Below are 21730 nucleotides of genomic sequence, written 5' to 3'. Positions count from 1 at the left end.
CAAGCAAAACACTCATCCATAATGAGGAAGAAACCATTTTTTAAAATGTGAAAGAAAAAGAGAAAAAAAGAATAAATGAACTAATTCAATGCACAGACTATTTATAGAAAGCTCAGTTATTTTTATATATGCACATCTGGTAATTCGTCAGGAAGACTTCAGCATGGGTCTCGTCCTTACGTCTTGTGACCTTGCTGAGCTTTCTCATTAGTTTTCACAACTTCTCATGGATTCCTAGCATCTGCTACACGTGCAATCATGTCCTCTTCAACAGTTTATATCGCCATCTTCTGTGCCAGCTCTTTGTCACCAGACATTCATTCTTTAACATTGTTGTATAGAATACAAATCTAATTTTTAGGATATAATTCTTGCAAATGCTGGGGATTTATTACTTCTCTGATAGAACATTGTTTTAGGAGCACCTTTAATTAAATTTATTCAAATAAAATGGATTCTGCAGCAAATTAGATAGCATGTAAACCTCCCATAGACCACTGACTGCTTTTTTTTTTTTTTTTTTTTCATGGTCACAGCCTGGTCTCTGGTGTCTGTCATCTAACATGCAAGAAGAGAAAAAAAAGGAAGCTGTTCAAGCAACTTCTTATTAGGAAACAGATGGAAATTATGCAAATCGTTTCCATTGGTATTTCATCAAAGAAAACACCAACTATCGGAATGGGAAGTTGGGATCTGATCTCTACGTACTGCTGGACAAGATGGAAAGGCCCGAGAGCACGATCTCCAAAACAAACTTAGTAAATTTTACTGAGCTAATGGTTAGACTTTAAGTCACATATCCAGGAAAATACTCATGTGTGTATACACACACACACTCACACACTTTGCTTTCTAGTGTGTGGTGGAGCCTTAAACAAAATAGACAGAAGCAGTTCCAAAATGTGAATCTCCACTCCATCCGAGAGGGGAGGAGTTACTTCACCTCGAGGAGACACTAATTCATCTAGCATCATATACAAAATGTGGCAGTGCAGAACAAGCTTGCATCTGTAATTTTCCCCCTGGCAGGCTTCAGTTTTTCCTAGGCTGCTGCTGAAAGGAATCACATCAAAGATGTGGAAAGGTGGAGGGAAGCCATGAGGTGCAGACAGGCTGGCTACAGGACAAGGTGACAGCTAACATCAGGGATGAAGGCATAACAGACCAAATAGAAGGGCTACAGAACGAGACTTGCAGCGTGTTTGGAGATTATCTAACCCTGAGTGTTTTCTGAGGGTGTCACCATGCTCCTTCCTGCAAGTACAGAAACCGATGCTCGGAAGGCTTCCCATGTGGAAAGTAGCCCGTGGGGATGGGACACGATTCAGTGTCATGCATGTTCTCCTGGTTGCTCTTTATTCCCCTCTTCTTAGCCTTCCACATCACAAACCAATTCGGACGTAACTTGTATTCCAGGTAAATGAGATTGAAATGAACACGACCAAAATGTTTTTTAAAAAGAAATGAAATCCCAAAGGGAAGTCCCATAATGCAATAGGACAACTGCTGTGTAAGAAAGATGGCTAAATGTGCCAAAGCTTGCAGAATCTAAAAACAAAGCTGATAGATAAAAATGTTTCCCCACTCCAAGGGTAAACTTCACCCAGATAGTCTCATTATCCAGTAAAATTAGCTGACTTGAAGGTAAATAGAGTGAGATAAATCTAATCTTGGCATTTAATAGTTTCTTATTCCTTTTGATACATATAGAAAACTAAGGTGGCAAAAAACAATACACTAATGGATATGTTTAAAGTTATATTTTACCCTAGTTATGCATGTGTGTGTGTATGTTTTCTTGGTCAGAAGCTTAGAACTTGAACTTAAGAATACATACATAGTATTTGATTAATTTTAAAACATCATTTGCTGGGCCTATGGAGATGCTGTAATGGGTGGGAACATTTGCCAGATTAACTGGAGAACCCAAGTTCAACTGCCAATGTCCACAGAAAAGCTGAGTTTGATCATTGGTGAACTTGTAACCTTGGTTCTACAGAAAGAGAAGAGTCTCTGGGGCTTGCTGGCATACAGTCAAGCTCCATGTTCAATGAGAGACCCGTCTCAAGGGAGTAGGGCAGAGGGATTGAGCAGAGCACACGATGTCTTTCCCTAGCCTTCTTGTGTGATTTGCCACCTCTATTTGATTCTTATAAAGAAAGAATATTATAATACAGATAGTTTAAAAGGTATAAATCAGAGCATAAGATAGATCTTATTCTTGCTTCCTTTTATTGACTATGATAAGTCTAAGAACCAAGATATTTCAGGCCAATTCCATCCAACAGGCCTTTTATATTCATGATATGAATTTATTAACAATTTAAACTAGCAAAGACCTTCATTACCCTCAGCTCCTAAGGAGAAATTTACCATAAATATATATAACAAAAAGTTGAGTCTAAAGAGTAGGAAACCTTCAGGACCTAAGTTTATGGAAATCTTTCCCTGTAGCTACTTCATTCATTTGCATCCTCTTTGTCTGAAAAACTTTCCTTAAAGCATGAGCAGAAATCCACATCTCACAGATCTCTACAGGGAGCAAGACTTGTAATCTCTGCATCTTAAGTTCAAATCTCCATGAGAAAGAAACACTGATCCTGTGGGTTTCAAATTCCTCCTCTGAGTCTTAACAACTGTGACTGATGCAGCCCGATCACCCGTATGAGTGAAGCTAAAGGGAAATAACTACAGCTTGATAGCGTTGTCAGAAGAAAGCTGAGCAGATGGCCTCTATGTTGTCTTTACATATTCACCTGAGCAATAGTATATGTAAATGTAAAGTATTAAAATATAACGCAGTGGCCATGTACTGAAGTGATGGATTTTCTCAAGAGGATGGAACTTGAATGGAAAGTCATGGGTTTGAATCTTGGTTCTTAGGATGGCGGCACATTCTTCATTTACCATTTTTATCTTATTTGTCAAGTGTAGATGATGATATTTCTACGTAAAGCCATTGTGTGATAACTAAATGCAACATCTACTACATATATAATAGATGGCAAGATTCAGGCCATAACAGTTCGCTTCCCCAAACATCCCTTGTACACACAGTCTTGGTGAAGCACTAAATTGTACATTAGCAGTAAAATTAAAATATATTCTTAAAAAATATATTCTCTTGGTGTTCAGAAACAAATGAACAGATAATACCAATCCGATGCAGTACATTTGTTGACTATAATCCCATATGTAACTTGGGTTGACATGGGCAAATTTTAGGAAGAGCCTGAGACAAAGAAGATATTTTAAGTGAGATTTGAACAAGAACATTTCATCTGAAAAAGTAGTAAAACTTCCAGTTGATCTGAAAGGTTGATGGTTTACACTTTCTCAGGCAGGGAACTACACTAAGAACTTAAAAGACCTTTTCTAATAAAATGACCATGGGAACTATCAATACAGTTTCATTTTACGTTTATTTTTTTTGAGACAGAGTCCAACTATGATGTTCAGTCTGGTTTCCAATGCCTAGGCTTGTGATCCTCTTGCCTCAGCCTCCGGGAAGAGTAGATGGGCCTACAGCAGGAACCACTGTGCCAGATTTTCAATAGTGTCTTAATGCAGGCCTTTTCATGGTAATGAAGCCCGAAACCCCACAGTATGGGCATGTTACCTTAAGATGAATTGAGAGCATTTTGTGTGTGTGTGTGTGTGTGTGTGTTCTACAGAAATGAGAATCCAAAGAAGGAAGAAGAAAATGAAAAGGAGGAGGAGGAAGCAGCATCATGTTACATTATTACTATAAGTTCATGATCTTTTTCAGCCCAAGCTAGAGGAGATGTGTCAGATGCACCTTTACTGGATTTAACTGGCAATACAAGAAGAAATGGTACTAGCCTGAGGATTTTAGAGTTGTTGCTTTGCAGGCTAGTCAAAGGCTTCCAGAGTGATTTACCATCTCAGGACAATTTGTTCACTTCAGTTAGAAATTACACATGTGTTTTGGCCAATAAATCTAACTTTATTTTGTAGTAGTCATTTTTCTTAATGGAAGTGTTTTCCAGATGTTGCCTAAGTCTAGTCATCTGGGCTTCCATCCAACAAATGAGGAAAGCTTGATTTCATAGGTTGTCACTGTTGATTTTGCCTAACCTTTGGACTAACTGGTTCATCCCAATCCATTTGCGCTGCTATATAAGACTTGCAGCACGCTGAAGAAATTCATCTGTCCTTTTACAGGTAAGTGTTGAGGTTAATGTGCTTTTTGTATAGATAAGCATGTCTTTATTAAATGTGTTTGAAAAAGGACAGTCGTTGGAAAGTTTGGAAAAGAATTATAATTATGTGAGATACCTGTTGGAAGCCTATGAATTTATACTGAGTTAAGGAAAAGTTGGAAGGACAGCTCCACTACTCTTGCTAAACTCAATTTTATTGAAGCTGCTCATTTTATCCCCAGGACATGAGCTAAGCCTTGCACTGTGAGTACAGACTACTCTTCCAACAGAATTCTAAAATAAGCCTGTTTTCTGCTATTATTCTGAGGTATTACAGTGGCAGGTAATTTAACTAAGGTGGCTTGGTTCTTTTTTATATTAAACAGAACAACTACTTTCTCAGGAATGCAAGCTGATTGTTCATAAGTTTTGCTCCAAGAATGGAGTGCCTTATTACTGAATTACAGCTTGAAAGCTTCTGAATGCTGTGCATGCCACACACCGTACTTGGTGGTAAGATTAAAGAGCAGGTTCTAACACTTTCATTTTATTTCAGGCAAGGGTGTTGCATCTGAGAACAACTATGGGGTGGAAAATACTTCCCATCTGCTTGTCGCTGCTGCTTCCTGTTTTCTTGATTCAAGAAGTTTCATCTCAAGGTAACTTCACCATCAAAAATGCTCCTATTCAATCACTATCGTTAAGCACCCAGTTGGCTTTCATGACAACAACAGCAAAAATATCTTCCTTAACATGTGCATGTCAATGAGTTTAACAGTCGTCAACCCTCAACTTGCTACACATGTAGGGTATGTTTTGGAAATCTCATCTTTCCTTCTGGCATCGTAAGAACTTTGAAGGCGTTCTGAGGTCTTTTAGAAAATAATGCCCCTACTCTATTCCTTCAGGTTTTTCCAAAATTAAAAAAAAACAAAAAACCAAAACAGACATTTACATAATAAAATGATGCCAGAGCTACACAACTCCACCAAAAGAAATAAAAGGCATGCAATATTCAAATAACATAGTTTTTGCTTGTATGTTGACCAAATTTTTGAAAATAAAAAGTTTTATTAGGATTTCAAGTTAGCATACAAAGTAATTGGTTTCATTATGATACTGTCTTTGTACATATTTTGCCTTAAAATCTGGACTAGTTCAGAATTTAGCATGTCATCTCTTTGGACAGAGGGGCAGATGAATCTTCTCTGTATCATTTTATATTTAGTGCATGGGTTATTGAAGCCAGCACAGGAGGTAACATTTATAAAGTCACAAGAATTCCTTTGACAGAGTAAGGAAATATTTATATGTTGGTCAAGGAAATTTATAAAGAAAAGCTTTACACTTTATAAACCTCTGTTACTACCATATATTTAAATTAACTGGATGTGTTGACAAATTTAACCAAACTTTTACATCAAATAAATCATAGCAATTCACTTTAGCATCATGTTGATGTAGATAGCACATTATACCGTACATTTACAATGTTTCAAATGGAATTTTATTAGCCTCAAGCATATTTTCTTCCTCGTCGGGACTGTGCAGCCTGTTATGGGCTTGTTCAAATCTGAATGCCCTTTCTTACTGTAATACTGCGAGTTCAGTCCTTCCGAGTCAGTCCTAGGCAAGCTCCTATTTAGAGAGCCTTGGTGTATGCTCAGCATAGCCACGGTAGAACAAGTACACAGCGTGAGATTTAAGTTGTTTCGTCATGCCAATATGTAACTTCAACTTCTCCCTTTAACATACGCAGTGTGAGAGAAGAAAAATCAATATCCATAATTGTTACAGTGAAGTTTTGTCTTTAAAATAGACATTTACGGTAGACGTGTCTGAAATGTTCATTGAAGCTGGACACAGGAGATGATGGCTTGCTCCGGTGTGGTTTCAGGATCACCTAGATAAGACATGGTGGAGAAATACAGAAACCAAATGTAAGCACTGAGTTAGGAATGATGGCCACAGTCTCCTGTCCCAGACCCTTCAGCTTTCTAATTCTCTTTTAAGACTCACAACACTGGGTTTGTGAGTTTGTGAGTTTGTTTGCTAAGCCCTCCTTTTCTTTGTGAAACAATGCTTATTCATTGAATTAAAAAAATAATCAGGGAGACGATGGCTTTGTGGTAAACTGTATGATTCGCAAGCACAGGGGCTTGATTTCAGATTCCTAGCACCCATGTGAGAAGCTAGGTGTAGCAGTCCCTGCCTGCAGCCCTAGCTCTGAGAATCCTGACAGGCTGACTCTGGAGCTCACTGGCCAAGCAGACTAGCTCCAACAGCAAGCTCCAGCCTCTGTGAGAGATCCTAGCCAAGAAAATAAGGTGGAAATGATAGGGGAAATCAGACATCCACCTCTGGCCTCCACATGTGCAGCACACATGCATGTAACACACACACACACACACTAAACATAAGGCTATAAGAAGCCATCTCTAAAAAAACAAGTGGATTTGTTCTAGAAATTTGATACGTGGAAAAAATAATCTTTCGATGTTGTTTTGTCTGCTTTCCTTGCCTTCTCAACTTCTTCTCATTCTTTTCCCTTTATATATATGTATTTATATACATACACTATATATGCATTTTTGTATGTATTGTGCCCTTATGTATGCAAGCAAAAGTTCTGAAAGTTATCCTACTCTTTATTGTTTATATATATGTTTTAACACTTAAACTTTCCTGGATTCTCTTGAGATTTTTTTTCAGTGTGTTTCAACATCCCTCTATGGATTAGAACTTTCCAGTGGCGGATTCCATTGTCACGTTCATGCTATTATCTCTTGGGGAGAATTTTGCAGTGTTATTGGTCAAATGGTACTTAGAAATATTTGAGGCTAATTATTACATTCCATCATTATTGTTTGCTCATCTCCAAACACTCAGGTCATGACCCTTATATCCACACAGAGACACTATTTCAAGAGTTCTCTCTTATTCCTATTGACAGAGAGCACCTAGTCAAAATTAGTTATTTATTTAGAATAATTATATAATTGATTATCCCAAATCAGGTGCTGATAAGAGTAAAGGGGTTATACAAAAAAATGAATATATATTAGTTGATCAGTTATACACACACACACACACACACACACACACACACACACATAGTAACCAGCTGTGTGTCATTGGGAAAGTTATTAAAATAAAATTTCTGTGTCATCTTTTTTTTTTTTTCTCTTCCCAAGACAGTGTTTCTCTGTATAGCCCTTGGAACTTTATTTTTTGACTAAGCTGGCCTTGAACTCACAGAGATCCACCTGCCTTTGCTTCCTGAGTGCTAGGATTAAAGGCATGTGCCATCCTCGCCTGGCCTATGTCACCATTTTAATCATCTTAGAAAGGGTTAGTAGTACTTTCTTAGAAACATTTTCATAAGCTTTGGAGTGTATGGCATAGGATTGCTCAAAAAATTGTCATGAGTAATCACCATAGCAGCAAAATCTGCAGCTATAACTACCACCCTTCCCTCAGGATTATCACTCCTCATGCAAGCATCACCCTTAGCCTGACTTTCAAATGTGAATTTAACATCACATTCTAGGGAAGAGTAAAGTGACATGATTGAGATCACATCAAGGCTAGCCCAAACATCAGCTATGTCCATCACTGTGCACCATCCCCAGCATTGCCCCGTGGAGAAGGCCCACCCCCTCTCTGGCGGCTTCATCCTCCTTAATAGATGGCTCCTGTTCTAAGTGGTTTGGCCGTGTTTACCCAAGCATTGTATGATTTTAGATATATCAAGCTGTGCAGGGAGATGTGGGGAAGGGTACTCTAGAGATGCCACCTGCAACTGTGACTATAACTGTCAACACTACATGGAGTGCTGTCCTGACTTCAAGAAAGTCTGCACTACAGGTATGTAGAGCTGGGCACTGTCTGTCGAGCCCACTTTTCCGAGCCTGCTTCTGCACCTCTTTGCAGCTCTGTCCTTCCTCCTTTCCACCTCCTTCATTTAAGCCTTGTCCTTCCCTTGCATAAGTGTTGAAGTGCGTTGTACCTGGGGATGGTTTCAAGGCTTCTCATTACTGGGGCAGTGGACAGAAGCCACTTGCACATATGTATTGACCACTTGCATGTGAAATGTCTTAGTAAAGGAAGGCATCCTTCTTCACCAACAGTTGAGTTTTGATTGCATAAAGAACGAGCCTTTCAAATAGTTTCATCAGAAGGACCAACAGTCACAGAACACTTACATCTGCTATTTGAACTTTTGGTATTAAATGTGCTTCTAAATTACCAAAAGAGGATATTTTAAAGAGAGAGAGAGAGAGAGAGAGAGAGAGAGAGAGAGAGAGAGAGAGAGAAAAGCAGGGTTAAATGATGATTTCAAAGCCCAGCAGTTCTGAAGTATGAATGGTATTCCAACTGAACACGACTTGAGCCAATTTTGTAATAGACACAGACAAATTTAATATTCAGTTTATGAAAACCATAGTTAAAAATCTGTAGATGTTATATTTGCATTCGAATTTGCATGTGGAGGTAATAACAATAATGCTGTACATTCTGTGTGTTGATTAAAGTATTTCAGGCAGGCCTTGGTCGTCATTATACTTCCCACCAAGGTTCTTTCTGGAACAATCAGGCCTTGTATCATAGTCCACGCCATGGGATTAACTGAAACTTTTCCAATTTTTTTTCTCTGCCCAGTTTGTCATTTAAGAGTGTCTGTGAGTCATTTTTGGCCTGAACAGGGGCCCAATCAACTAGTTTCTTGGGATATACTGTTATAAAATAGGAAGATTCAATTACTACAAATTTATTGCAAAGAAATGAGGTCAGTGGTGTGAGGAGAGGTTGAAGGACCTCCTATTAAGGGCAGGTTGCTCTATAGATATGCCCCATTTTCTACTATGTCTATGCATGTAAAGACTCAGGCAACATTGGTGTCTCTTGGTGTCTTAGAGGGGAAGGAATGATGCCACAACTCATCAAAATTCTTCCCTGACTTTGGCTGTCTCTATTTGGACATCATCCTTTTAAAGTTAGTTTTTAGTAGTTGATGATGTGTGTATTCTGAATTCCAAATAGAAGACTTAGAAGTGCACCCTTGGGATTCTAGTCAGCTGTCAGATGAGAAATGCTACAAGATACGTAAGTATTGCTTTGTGACTAATAACTCATCATGTCTGTTTTGCCCTGGGCAGAGCTCTCCTGCAAAGGCCGCTGCTTTGAGTCCTTCGCACGAGGGAGGGAGTGTGACTGCGACTCCCAGTGTAAAAAGTATGGCAAGTGCTGTGCAGATTACGAGACTTTCTGTGAAGAAGGTAAGGAGCAGGCGCCAGCCAGTGCTGCTCAGCACAGCCAGCCCAGTACACGCCTTGGCTCCAGTGATGGCTAACACACATGTGAAGTCTTGGTTTTACTAACATATAAGCTGCTTCCTAATAATTTTGTTTCACAAAGACAGATTAAAGGAGAGCATCTTCCAACAGGAGCCTCACAAAGCTCTAGAAACACAAAGATCTCTGCTTCACTAGCATGGGGGTCGTGGGCTGAGTTCACACTTTTATCTTCCAAGGAGCTTCCTTTACAGTTCAAAACTTGTCCCCACCTAATGGTATCGATTCACAAAATCAGCTGGCCTCAGAGCGCTCTGTGCTTTGAGGCATAGTATGTGGATATATGTTTAAAGGCAGAACACTTCGAGCTAACTTGTATAAATTAACTTGTCACCAAACTTACGAGCAAATCTGCTAAAAAGTTGTTACCTCAATTAATTTATTATATGTTCCTTCCCATCCTTCCCATCCCCTCAGCAGTCTCTACACAAAGCTGGTGAATGACAAAGTCACTAAAAAGGAACAGTCTCACTTAGAAACTTTCTCTGGCCATTAATTCTTGAAGGAATAAACTCCTGGTCTAACAACACTCTATCCTTTTTTTTTCCCCCAAGGTAAAATAATAGAATACTTTCTTCTCCAGTATTTGTTCTTAACCATTCTCCTGTTAAAACAAAAAACAAAAAACCACCACCACCAACAACAAAAAAAGCTTACCTGTAAAAGGCAAAATTGAGATAAGTATTGTGTGTATAATTTGACTGTGGTTTTAGTTAGGTTGTGCCTCTTGTTTCTTTAGTGGGGTGGAAACTTAATCAGCAGAGTTGAGGGCTGTTTCTTAACTCTCCAATATTTTTACAGGAATTATTCTAAAAATAATGGAGACAACACCCTTATTTCAAAACCCTAGAGCTCAGCATTCCTGCAACTTTTAGGAGGCATCCTGATGGGGATAATATTTCCTTAGTACCTCGATAATTACTTTGGCTATGAGACAAGCCAGAACCAAAGAAAACAAAACAAAACAACACCCTACCTCCCAAATACCCCAAGAAGTTATTCTGGCAGAGGATGGCTAGGGAAGAAGACTGAGTGATGGCCCACAGAGAGAACATTTTAAATACTCATGGTCCTTTGTGCTTCTGAAGTATACCTGGGGTTTAGGTAAAAGGTGAGAATTGAGACAATGCAAGGCAGCTCCATTCAGACTTCATGAAGATAGTCAGGGTCCCAGCTGAAAATAAAAGAGCTATCCTCACCTTTAGAGCTTCATTTAAAACAGTATTGAAACTTACTGCCAAGTTGTTTCAGGATTGCTATAGATGTCTGTTATTGGGATCCGTCAAAAATAGAACACTCTTGAGAATTGACAGGAGTCACATCAACCCAATTGCCTTCCAATGTGGGCAGAGAGAAGCCTGAAAGCTTATCTCTTTTGGCCACGATCACTAACTAGTACCCGGCAGAACTATTACTCAACTTGGCATGTTGTTAAGGGAGAGAGAGGGCGAGGTACAGTGCCCGGTTCCTGGAATCTGAAGGGTTGGGCGAGCAGCAGGGTGTATGAACCTCTTTTCTTCCCCACCTCCATTGATGTTCTCTTCTCTTTCAAGCATCTTTCCTTTCTTCTGGTTCCCAGGGATGCTCTGCACTTCTTCTTTTAGACATTGAACAGGAAAGGAGGGAATTAAAGGCAAAAGAGGAACATGCGAAACCATTAGTGTGTGTTAACTTGGGAAGGGCAACACATTTGTGGAAAAGTGTAATGTGAAAGTGTGTGAAATCTTCAAAATATATTTGCACAATTTTTATGGTAAAAATCAAGGCAAACTGGTATTGTCTGACATAAGTGCACACAAAACAGCAGAAATATAATTATCATGGTTGAGTCGGGCATGATTTTCCCCATCATCCATAAGCAGAGTTATTTATATAATTGTGGGATGGCAAGCCAGATGAGGCACAAAGAATCATAACTTGCTTTAGGTGGGCATCCCTCATTAGAAAGGTTGAATACCCATGTCACTTTACAGACTGGAAAATGTTCAACAGTTTCGCCTCTACAACAGAGTCAAAAAGGCAGACACTTAAAAGCCTACAACTAGCATTTAGAGTGTTGACCTCCTGAGACTGTTTTCTATCATAATTTTCCCCGGTTTGAGAATCACTATAGCAATGTGTCCTCAGAATTTTTGGAATTATTTGTGTTGGGCTATTGCTGTACTGACATTTATCAGTGTCTCCTCTGGAAGCCACGTGCAGCCACGCTTTTCAGTTAGTACTGCTGATGAATCTAAACCAGATGTTAATCAACCTGTCTTGCTTGGCCTCAGTGCATAATCCCACATCACCACCTCCAAAGACTGCACCTCCGCCTCCAGGAGCATCTCACACCGTCAAATCAACCACCAAACGCTCACCCAAATCACCAAAAAAGAAGACTAAGAAAGTTGTAGAATCAGAGGAAATAACAGAAGGTAGGAAGATGACAGACATCACTACAGGAGATTTCTTAACAGAAATAACCTGTAGGTAGATGATTCATATGAATATCCTCAGAGGAATATTCATGAGTCATGAAGGGCTCATATTTTATGTTTGCTTGATTTAAGTTAAAATATAAGCCAAATAGAAACCCTTGGATATTTATAGCCCTTATATACCAAACCCAGTAATGGGTCTTCCTTAGAAGAGGCAAATCTCATTGAAAAAAATTAAAAACACGAATTTTTTCTCTATTTTCCACAGAATTAGATTGCGTAAACTTTAGCAGCTGTGGGAAAATGAGGAGAAAGTTAGTATATGTGATGACCTAAGGTATTTTGCTTTTAACTGACAGCTTTTAAAAAGCAAGTAGTTGCATTGCTCGTAAAGTGACAGAAGGCTACAACACTCGAAGACCAGTTATCATCATTTCTTATTGTATATGAACCAGCAGTTCTTTTTGCTTTGTTTTGTTTTAAATCAGTTGGTGTGATCAAACTTTTTATTTGATTTATAGAACATTCTGTTTCTGAAAATCAAGAGTCCTCCTCCTCCTCCTCTTCTTCTTCTTCCTCTTCAACTATTCGGAAAGTCAAGTCTTCCAAAAATTCAGCTAATAGAGAATTACAGAAGAAACCAAAAGGTTTGAGCATTGATAAAGATCAAAGACTCTATCAATGCCATCTTAACAATAATTTTTCAAAAAGTAATGTGTGTTGATAGAATGGTTTGAGATCACAATATTTGGGGAATGTGTAACTTTGGAAAGACTCAGTTTAGAATAAAGACCCCAATGAACAGACCTTATAGAGAACCAGTGGTAAGCAGCTAGGCCACTCTTTACAGCCAGAGAATCGATGATGCTATAGCAGTGACTGTTGAAAGGTAGGATGGTACCAGAGACAACGTTTTGTGGCAGTGTTACAATTCTTGTCTATCTAATTGCTGTCTTTTCTTCCCTTTCCTCTTTGCCCCCAGCTTTTGTTTTCCCTTCTATGATTTATTTAACAAAAACTTACATAGTATTTTCCTAACATTAGTCCTTGACATTCTCTTAAACCTCCATGGAAAGGCAACATTACCATTCCTGTTATATAGATCTTTATTATTTTTCCTATTTTTAAATCATATCTATCTCAATTTTCTCTGCAAATTAAAGAAGTCTACTATTTCCTGAAAAGAGATTCTATCTGATCTGTTCTTTGTATTTCCTGAAATTCTAAAGTACACTCTTTTTCTACTAAGTACTGGAATTTTGAGGGACGTATCCCTGGGTAACAGTAGTTTGTCTGAAACCATCTCAAGCCTAATAGGCAGATAGTCTAACTTCAAGTCATTACAAGAATCCTGTTCACAGTGGAAGTGCAATACAAGTTTGCTAAACAGAACTCACAGCAATGAAATGCTCTTTGGGCTTAGTAGCTCTCCTAAGGGGTAGTTGGTGTGGCCAATCTTAAGTAGAATCTATTGCTTTGGTATCCTAATGGCCTATGTCCTTTGGAACTGTGGAATTTAGCTGTTTAGTTGAAAAGGAGCAGTTGATAGCCCTATGTATGGCAACTAGCCTCAGCAGAAACCTTTGGAAAAACTGGAACCAAATCCTCAATCAGTTATAGAAGACTTTGTAGAAGTTAGTGTAAAGAAACTACAAGAGCTTGGAATCAAGTTTCTAGGTAGAAGGGACAACCTTGAACACTCTGGAATGGGGGATGGTAGCATGTGTGGGCCATGTGGAGGGGAAAGAACATTAACATGGCCATACATTCATACTATTGATCATTTTGCTTGACTTCAAGCTGCTGCTGTCTTTCATGTATTTATGTTTAGGTTTTCATTTGTGTTTTTCATCCATTATCCTGTTTACACAATTAAAAAGCCTCCAAAGACAGAAAATTTATAATTTTAGCATACATTAACACACACATTAAAGGTTAGCAACTTGCCTAGAGACATTGCTAGTCAATGATATGGCTATGATCTTTATATTACTATTAAATGAAAAAAATATTCAAAATAACAAGATTTTATTTTTTCTCTAGTAAAAGATAACAAGAAAAACACCCCTAAAAAGGATCCTACTCCAGAACCACCAGTTGTAGATGAAGCTGGAAGTGGACTGGATAATGCTGAGTCCAAGCTCACCCCAACTCCTGATACTCCTACTACTCCACACAATAAGGTTACCACATCTCCCAAGACTACAGCAGCAAAACCAGTAAGTCCTGAACCCAGCCTTGCACCCAATTCTGAGACATCCAAAGAGGCATCTTCAGCTTCCAATAAAGAGACAACAGTAGAAACGAAGGAGAGTACCGCAACAAATAAACAGAATTCTGCCAGTAAAAAAGAGAAGACTACTAAAGAGATACGAAGTGCAGAGAAAACATCTGCTAAAGATGTTGTGCCTACATCTGATGTTCCTACACCTAGCATCCCCAAGAACTCAGCTCCCACAACCACCAAAAAGCCTGTAACAACAACCAAAGAACCAGCTCCTACCACCACCAAGGAACCTGAACCCACCACCCCCAAGGAGCCAGCTCCTACCACCAAGAAGCCTGAACCCACCACCAAGAAGCCTGAACCCACCACCACCAAGAAGCCTGAACCCACCACCCCAAAGGAGCCTGAACCTACCACCAAGAAGCCTGAACCCACTCCCCCCAAGGAGCCTGAACCTACCACCAAGAAGCCTGAACCTACCACCCCAAAGGAGCCTGAACCTACCACCAAGAAGCCTGAACCCACCACCAAGGAGCCTGAACCCACTCCCCCCAAGGAGCCTGAACCTACCACCAAGAAGCCTGAACCCACCCCCAAGGAGCCTGAACCTACCACCCCCAAGGAGCCTGAACCTACCACCCCCAAGGAGCCTGAACCCACTACCCCCAAGAAGCCTGAACCTACCACCCCCAAGAAGCCTGAACCCACCACCCCCAAGGAGCCTGAACCCACCACCTCAAAGGAGCCTGAACCCACCACCCCCAAGAAGCCTGAACCTACCCCCAAGAAGCCTGAACCCACCATCCCCAAGGAGCCTGAACCCACCAACCCAAAGGAGCCTGAACCCACCAGCCCAAAGGAGCCTGAACCCACCCCCAAGAAGCCTGAACCCACCACCCCCAAGAAGCCTGAGCCCACCACCAAGGAGCCTGAACCCACCACCCCCAAGGAGCCAGCTCCTACCTCCAAGGAGCCTGAACCCACCCCCAAAAAGCCTGAACCCACCCCCAAGGAGTCTGAACCCACCACCCCCAAGAAGACTGAACCCACCACCCCCAAGGAGAATGAACCCACCACCTCCAAGGAGCCTGAACCCACCATCCCCAAGGAGAATGAACCCACCACCCCCAAGAAGCCTGAGCCTATCACTAAGGAGCCTGAACCCACCACCCCCAAGACTCCTGCTAAAGTAACTCCTGAGTTTGCTGAAGCACTCACACCAAAGGCTCTTGAAAACAATCCCAAGGAGCCCACTGTACCAACAACCAAGACTCCTGATGTAAGCAAACCTGAGATGACTACAAAAGCTAATGAGAAGACCACCAAAAAAGATACACCCCAAACTACAACTGTTGCCCCTAAGAGGACAGCAGAGACAACAGTCACACCAGAAAAGACTACTGAATCAAAAGCAAGTACCACACAAATAACACCTACAACGCAAGAGACTACATCACCCAAAAGTACTACTCTGAAAGCAACAACTATCGCACCTAAAGAAACTGCTCCAACGGAAGAGACTCTGAACAAACCTCAAGAAACAACTACTGCATCAGAAAATTCTGATGATTCTAAGACAACTGTGAAACCACAGAAACCAACCAAGGCACCCAAAAAGCCCATGCCTACCAAAAAGCCAACCAAAGCACCCAAGAAGCCCACCTCTACCAAAAAGCCAAAGACACCAAAGGTGAGAAAACCCAAAACTACACCCTCTCCTCTAAAGACGACTTCAACAATGCCTGAATTGAATCCCACCCCTCTAGAAGTTGTGCTGCCAACCACCACCAGCCCTAAACAAACTCCAAACTCAGAAACAGCTGAAGTAAATCCAGATCAAGAAGATGCGCATGGAGGTGAAGGAGAAAAACCTCTCATGATTCCCAGGCCTCCTGTGCTGACCCCCATTGTTATTCCAGGCACTGATTACTTTCCCGGGGCATTCAACCACGGCAGCAACATCAATCCCGTTCTCTCAGGTACTAAAAATCAGTTCCTTTCCTGTTTTAATATCTCTCTACTGATACTCATTATCTGCAATCCTAACTCGTGAATGTATCCAGTTTGAGTATAGCTTTCCTACATGTGTATAAAGTAAGAGTACATTCAGTATCCAGGAAACTGAATAGTAATTAGCATCAGAAATTTAGTGTTGGCCAATTTAGTGTCTGTTAGAAGCGGAAATGGGATACTGAATGTCAAAATAATTTAGATATGACATCATCCTTTAGAGAGCATGATGCAAAGAAAAAACCAATTTCATTTTCTCAATCAACCATAAAAGGCAATGACTGAAAACATCAGTTCAAATGTCCAATAAATACCTCATGTGCACAAAGATCAAGATAAGCTGGTCTCTTACAGCTCACTATTGCTTTTAAATTTTTTTTTATTAGTTTATTCACTTTGTATCCCAGCTAGTCCCCTCCATCAGCCCCTCCCTCCCTCTTCTCCTCCTTGCCCCTTCCCCAGTCCACTGATAGGGGAGGTACTCCTCCCCTTCCATCTGACCCTAGCCTATTAGGTCTCAACAGGACTGGCTGTATTGTCTTCCTCTGCGGCTTGGTAAGGCTATTCCCCCCTTAGCGGGATGTGATCAAACAGCCAGCCACTGAGTTTATGTCAGAGACAGCCCCGTTCCCCTTACTAAGAAGTCCACTTGCTTTTATGTAATGCTCCTGTATAGTATTATGTTAGGTAAAAGCAACTATGGAATATTATCACTTCTTTTTCACCTTACTAGATCTTAGAAGGGTAAACAGAAAACAGAATCCTGTAAGGACTTGAAAAGAACAAGATGCTTTCCTCATCCTCATTAATTTTTTGTTGATTTGTTTTAGATGAGACCAATTTATGCAATGGTAAGCCAGTGGATGGACTGACTACTTTGCGTAATGGGACATTAGTTGCATTTCGAGGTGAGCTATAAATATATATACCAGCTGCTTTTTGTTTTGTGTTGACATTCCTGAGAAAAAAAGTCACAAGGGTGCTAACTGAACTGTACTTTTGAAATGGAAACTGACTCATGATTCTACAGTAAATAGGAATATTCTTAGATTGATTAATTTAGGCACATAAATACAAGAAATAACTTGGACGTATTACTGAAGGTTTCTCTCTATGCGCGTGTGCCTGTGTGTGGTAATAGGATTTCAACGTTTAAATTTCAAATTAAATGAAATGACACAGGCATGTATTCCCTGAACAATTTTCTTAGAAAATTATGCCTCCATTGTGAGGTAAGAAAAGTTGTACATTTTTATGTTTGAGAGTAACTGAGAATTAAATAACTTTCCATAGACTTTCTGATATTTTAGTCTTCTTAGAACATAAAGTACAAACAAAAACAAATTATATAGAATAAATGTTCAAGAGATTTTAGAGGTCATTAAGTTATAACTCTAATTCTATAAAGTAACAACACGGAAACCCAGGGAGCTATAAATCACAAAGGCAAAAAGATTTTTTTAGAGAAAGTAGAAAAGGAGCTGGTGAGATGGCCCAATAGAGTGTGGTAACTGCTGTCAAGCCCAATGACCTCTATTATCTCTGAGACCTACATGGTGATAGAAAACCCAACTCCCATAAGTTGTCCCGTGACCTCCAAATGTACCTTGCGAGTGCCCACACATACATATAAATAAAAAAAAAATCAAATCAAATTAAAATCAAGGTGGGCATTGTAGCACACTCTTAATCCCAACACCTAGGAGGTAGAGGCAGATGGATCTCTCTGAGTTCAAGGTGAGCTTGGTGTACAAATTGTTTCAAAATCACCTCAAAAGTTAAATATTTTAAAAGTAGAAACTAAAATTCTCAGAATCTTTTACTAAATTTTGAATCTGAGAAGTATCTTAGGAATACACAAATTTTCTCTTTTTAACCTAGCTCTACTTCCAGGCGCTTCCTTAATTTTTTAATTTTTATTAATTACAGTTTATTCACTTTGTATCCCCCTGTAGCTCCCTCCCTCCTCCCCTCCCAATCTCACCCTCCCTCCCCCTACTCCACCCATGCCCCTCCCCAAGTCCACTGATAGGGGAGGTCCCCCTCTCCTTCCTTCTGATCCTAGTCTATCAGGTCTCATCAGGAGTGGCTGCATTGTCTTCCTTTGTGGCCTGGTAAGGCTGCTTCTCCCTTTGGGAAAGATGATCAAAGAGCAGGCCAATCAGTTCATGTCAGACAGTCCCTGTTCCTATTACTATGGAACCCACTTGGACACACTGTCTTGGGCTACATCTGTGCAGGTGTTCTAGGTTATCTTGGTTGGAGTATCAGTCACAGAAAAGACCCTGGGCCCAGATTTTTTGGTTCTGTTTTCTTCTTGTGGAGCTCCTGTTTCCTCCAGTTCTTTCTATCTCCCCCTTCTTTCATAAGATTCCCTGCACTCTACCCAAAGTTTGGCTATAAGTCTCAGCATCTGTTTTGATAGTCTGCAGGGTAGAGCCTTCCAGAGGCCCTCTGTGGTAGGCTCCTGGCCTGCTCCATTTTCTTCCTCTTCTGATGTCCATCCTCTTTGCCTTTCTGAATGGGGATTGAGCATTTTAGCCAGAGTCCTCCTTCTTCCAGGCACTTCTTAACATATTGAATCCATTTTTCCTTATAATCATTATTTTTCAGATTCTTTTTTTTGTGGAGACATGTTTTAGTATTTGGACTAAAGACTGATGTCTCTTTTTTAGGTCATTATTTCTGGATGCTGAATCCGTTCAGACCACCATCTCCACCCCGCAGAATTACAGAAGTCTGGGGTATTCCATCCCCTATCGACACTGTCTTCACTAGATGCAACTGTGAAGGAAAAACTTTTTTCTTTAAGGTAACACAAATATTGCTTAGAAAAAAAAATGCAGTCGCACCTTGTCATAACATCATTTTAACCTTCATCTCAGAAATGAGTCTTCTCAAAAATAACAATCTGATGCTATTTATGATTTGCTTATTCAAAGCCAACCAAGTTACCATGGTATTCCTACACTTAAACCTCCTCAGATGAATTCCAGAATCATGCCTACAAAACCTTTAACATCATTTTCTCCATTAAACAACCAGGACTCTCAGTACTGGCGATTCACCAATGATGTCCAAGATGCTGGGTATCCTAAACAAATTGTCAAAGGCTTTGGAGGACTGACAGGGAAGATAGTGGCAGCTCTTTCAATAGCCAAATACAAGGACAGGCCTGAATCTGTGTACTTCTTCAAGAGAGGTATGTATTACATAGCTGTCAACACGACACTGACACTACTTCTTTTGGTTTTTCGAGACAGGGTTTCTCTGTGTACCCTTGGCTGTCCTGGCCTCAATTTGTAGACTAGTCTGGCCTCAAACTCACAGAGATCTGCCTACTTCTGTCTCCCTGAGTGCTAGGATTGCAAGCCACCATGCCCAGGTATAACACCACTTTTTAAGAACTCTTTGATATTTTATTGCTAGGCTTACTATCAAAAAGTACTGTTAATGGCCAAAATAAAATAGCTTTAATGAAAAAATATTGCAGGTAGTAAGAAGTATTTAGACTTCCTGCAATGTGAACCATAGGACATCATATATAAAGAATGCTATCATTGACTTTCTATTAGGCAATTTATTGCATTCATTTGTTCAACACATATTTCAGGTCTTAAGTTATTACTATATTTCAAGAATAGCATTAACAATAGCATTAAATTATATGTGTGTGTGTATGTGAAAAACAACCAAGATTGCAAAGGCAATCCTAACTCATTCCTTTCTGTGTGGACTAACATGAGCTTTTGCTTGCTATGTGATTTTCCTAATATATAATAGGTGGCAACATCCAGCAGTACACTTACAAACAAGAGCCCACGAGAAAGTGCACCGGAAGAAGGCCTGCTATCAACTACTCAGTGTATGGGGAGGCAGCGCAGGTCAGGCGGCGCCGCTTTGAACGTGCTGTTGGACCTTTCCAGACACACACCATCAGAATCCATTACCCAACGCCCATCAGAGTCACTTACCAAGACAAGGGTAAAGTTTTCATTATGTCAAGAACTCTGATCATGAAGGAGATTAATAATTTAAGAAGTCAGCCTTAGTAAATATAAATACTGGCCAAAAGCACTAACAATTTAAGATTCTTGATGTCAAACAAATCCATTTGCCTGAGTAATAACCAAAGACCAACTCTTTACTTTTCTTTGTGGGTAAACAGAGTAGCTTGTTTAAGTCCGTTAATTAGAGCAAACAACCAAGCACTGTATTGTATACAAATATGTAACCCTCGAGACAGTCCTAAAAGTGAGTTGTTAATGTTATAGCAGAGAACAAACCCGAAATCTGGGTTTGTGTAGCTCTAAGGTTGTAACCTCTTTAAAATCTTATTAAACATTCTGCCTGCAGGTTTCCTCCACAATGAAGTCAAAGTGAGCACAATGTGGAGAGGGTTTCCAAGTGTTGTTACCTCAGCAATAACACTGCCTAACATTAGAAAACCCGACGGCTATGATTATTATGCCTTTTCTAAAGGTAAGTTAATTGGACATTTTTCATGAACTTCCCAGCTGATCTCACTTGTGGAAGCACAAACGTAATTTAGATGGAACCAGCAAGTATATAATAATGATTGTAAGTAAGAGACTGAACTTCAGGGCTTAGCCACTGTGAAGGGAGACAGTGCTGCACTTAACTGGAAAGGAGTGCAGTTCAGTACTGTACTATTAGGATATCAGGAGAAAACTTGTACGGAGAAATAGTACCTTATTTTTATGACAAGCAAAACTCAAGATGTCATGTATATTACAGTCTACAAGGTGTTCATGGAACCTAGATTAAGTAAAGTTTATTACCCAGGACACTTATCTTTAGGAAGACCAGTTATCTAATTTATTCTGACCATGATTCTATAATATGAATACCCAAGAAGTATATTTTAAAAATGGTGAAAGCCAAATGAAACATCTTTAAGATTAATTGATTCTTTAACTACATATTTCAAAAAGGAGAGTTGAACCTAACATAACTTGAAAGATACTGAAAGAGAGTTCTATCACTCAAATTACTTTTTGTCAGAAAGTTAATAAAATTCTTTTTGATACTGAATCAATACACTGACTTTGAATATAGTACTCATTACAATCTTAAGTGTCTTACTTTCTTTTTAATTAAGAAGGTGATTTTTCTTCCATTTAGATCAATACTATAACATCGATGTGCCTACTAGAACAGCAAGAGCAATTACTACTCGTTCTGGGCAGACCCTCTCCAAAATCTGGTACAACTGTCCTTAGACTGATGGGCAAAGAAGAGTCATCAAAATGAAATGAAGAAAACACTGATAAATCTTGACATTGAAATACATTTTATTAATAAAGAATGTTGAAATGAGCATACCTATTTAAATACAAAACACTTCTCACCTTGACAATTATTATATTAAAACAGATTTGCCAATCTTATTCACAGGTGTTACAGTTTACAGATCATTTAATTAATATTCCCTCTATTTATTCCTCCTCTTCCTCCCATTGCGTGGCTTATACCTGTAGGAAAAAAAAAAGTAATCATTCATGTTCAGTAGAAATACTTAAGATATTATGGGTG

At 39.6% G+C, this 21730-nt stretch overlaps 2 protein-coding genes across 5 annotated transcripts in view; one reads left to right on the top strand and one right to left on the bottom strand.

Annotated features, from left to right (window-relative positions):
- The first annotated feature begins 4160 nt into the window (after nucleotides 1-4160).
- On the top strand, nucleotides 4161-21536 carry Prg4 (proteoglycan 4). Of its 4 annotated transcripts, XM_060364425.1 has the most exons (12): nucleotides 4161-4185; nucleotides 4720-4822; nucleotides 7908-8030; nucleotides 9323-9442; nucleotides 11791-11934; nucleotides 13981-16143; nucleotides 17005-17082; nucleotides 18850-18986; nucleotides 19220-19376; nucleotides 19958-20158; nucleotides 20531-20656; nucleotides 21320-21536. In XM_060364425.1, the coding sequence occupies exons 2-12, from the start codon at nucleotides 4747-4749 to the stop codon at nucleotides 21415-21417; spliced, it is 3423 nt and encodes a 1140-aa protein (XP_060220408.1). In that variant the 5' UTR covers nucleotides 4161-4185; nucleotides 4720-4746; the 3' UTR covers nucleotides 21418-21536. The 4 variants fall into 4 exon arrangements, with proteins under 4 accessions (XP_060220408.1, XP_060220410.1, XP_060220409.1 ...); XM_060364427.1 differs by lacking the exon at nucleotides 11791-11934 and having other exon boundaries at nucleotides 4162-4185; XM_060364426.1 differs by lacking the exons at nucleotides 4161-4185; nucleotides 7908-8030.
- Tpr (translocated promoter region, nuclear basket protein) overlaps nucleotides 21472-21730 on the bottom strand; it is a 66755-nt gene continuing 66496 nt past the window's right edge. Inside the window, exon 52 of the mRNA XM_021659470.2 lies at nucleotides 21472-21669. Within this exon, the coding sequence (XP_021515145.1) occupies nucleotides 21614-21669 (56 nt within the window). The 3' untranslated portion in view covers nucleotides 21472-21613. The remainder of the gene's footprint in view (nucleotides 21670-21730) is intronic.

This window comes from Meriones unguiculatus, chromosome 11 (genome assembly GCF_030254825.1).
Source record: "Meriones unguiculatus strain TT.TT164.6M chromosome 11, Bangor_MerUng_6.1, whole genome shotgun sequence".
NCBI classification, from domain to species: Eukaryota; Metazoa; Chordata; class Mammalia; order Rodentia; family Muridae; genus Meriones; species Meriones unguiculatus.
This window is presented reverse-complemented; position numbering and strand designations above follow the sequence as displayed.

Excerpts from the sequence above, each read along its gene's own strand:
- Prg4 (XM_060364425.1), top strand. The coding sequence starts at position 4,747 with ATGGGGTGGAAAATACTTCCCATCTGCTTGTCGCTGCTGCTTCCTGTT. Across the intron at positions 8,031-9,322 it reads CAAGAAAGTCTGCACTACAG|AGCTCTCCTGCAAAGGCCGC; the intron begins GTATGTAGAGCT and ends TGCCCTGGGCAG. Across the intron at positions 18,987-19,219 it reads GAAAAACTTTTTTCTTTAAG|GACTCTCAGTACTGGCGATT; the intron begins GTAACACAAATA and ends TTAAACAACCAG.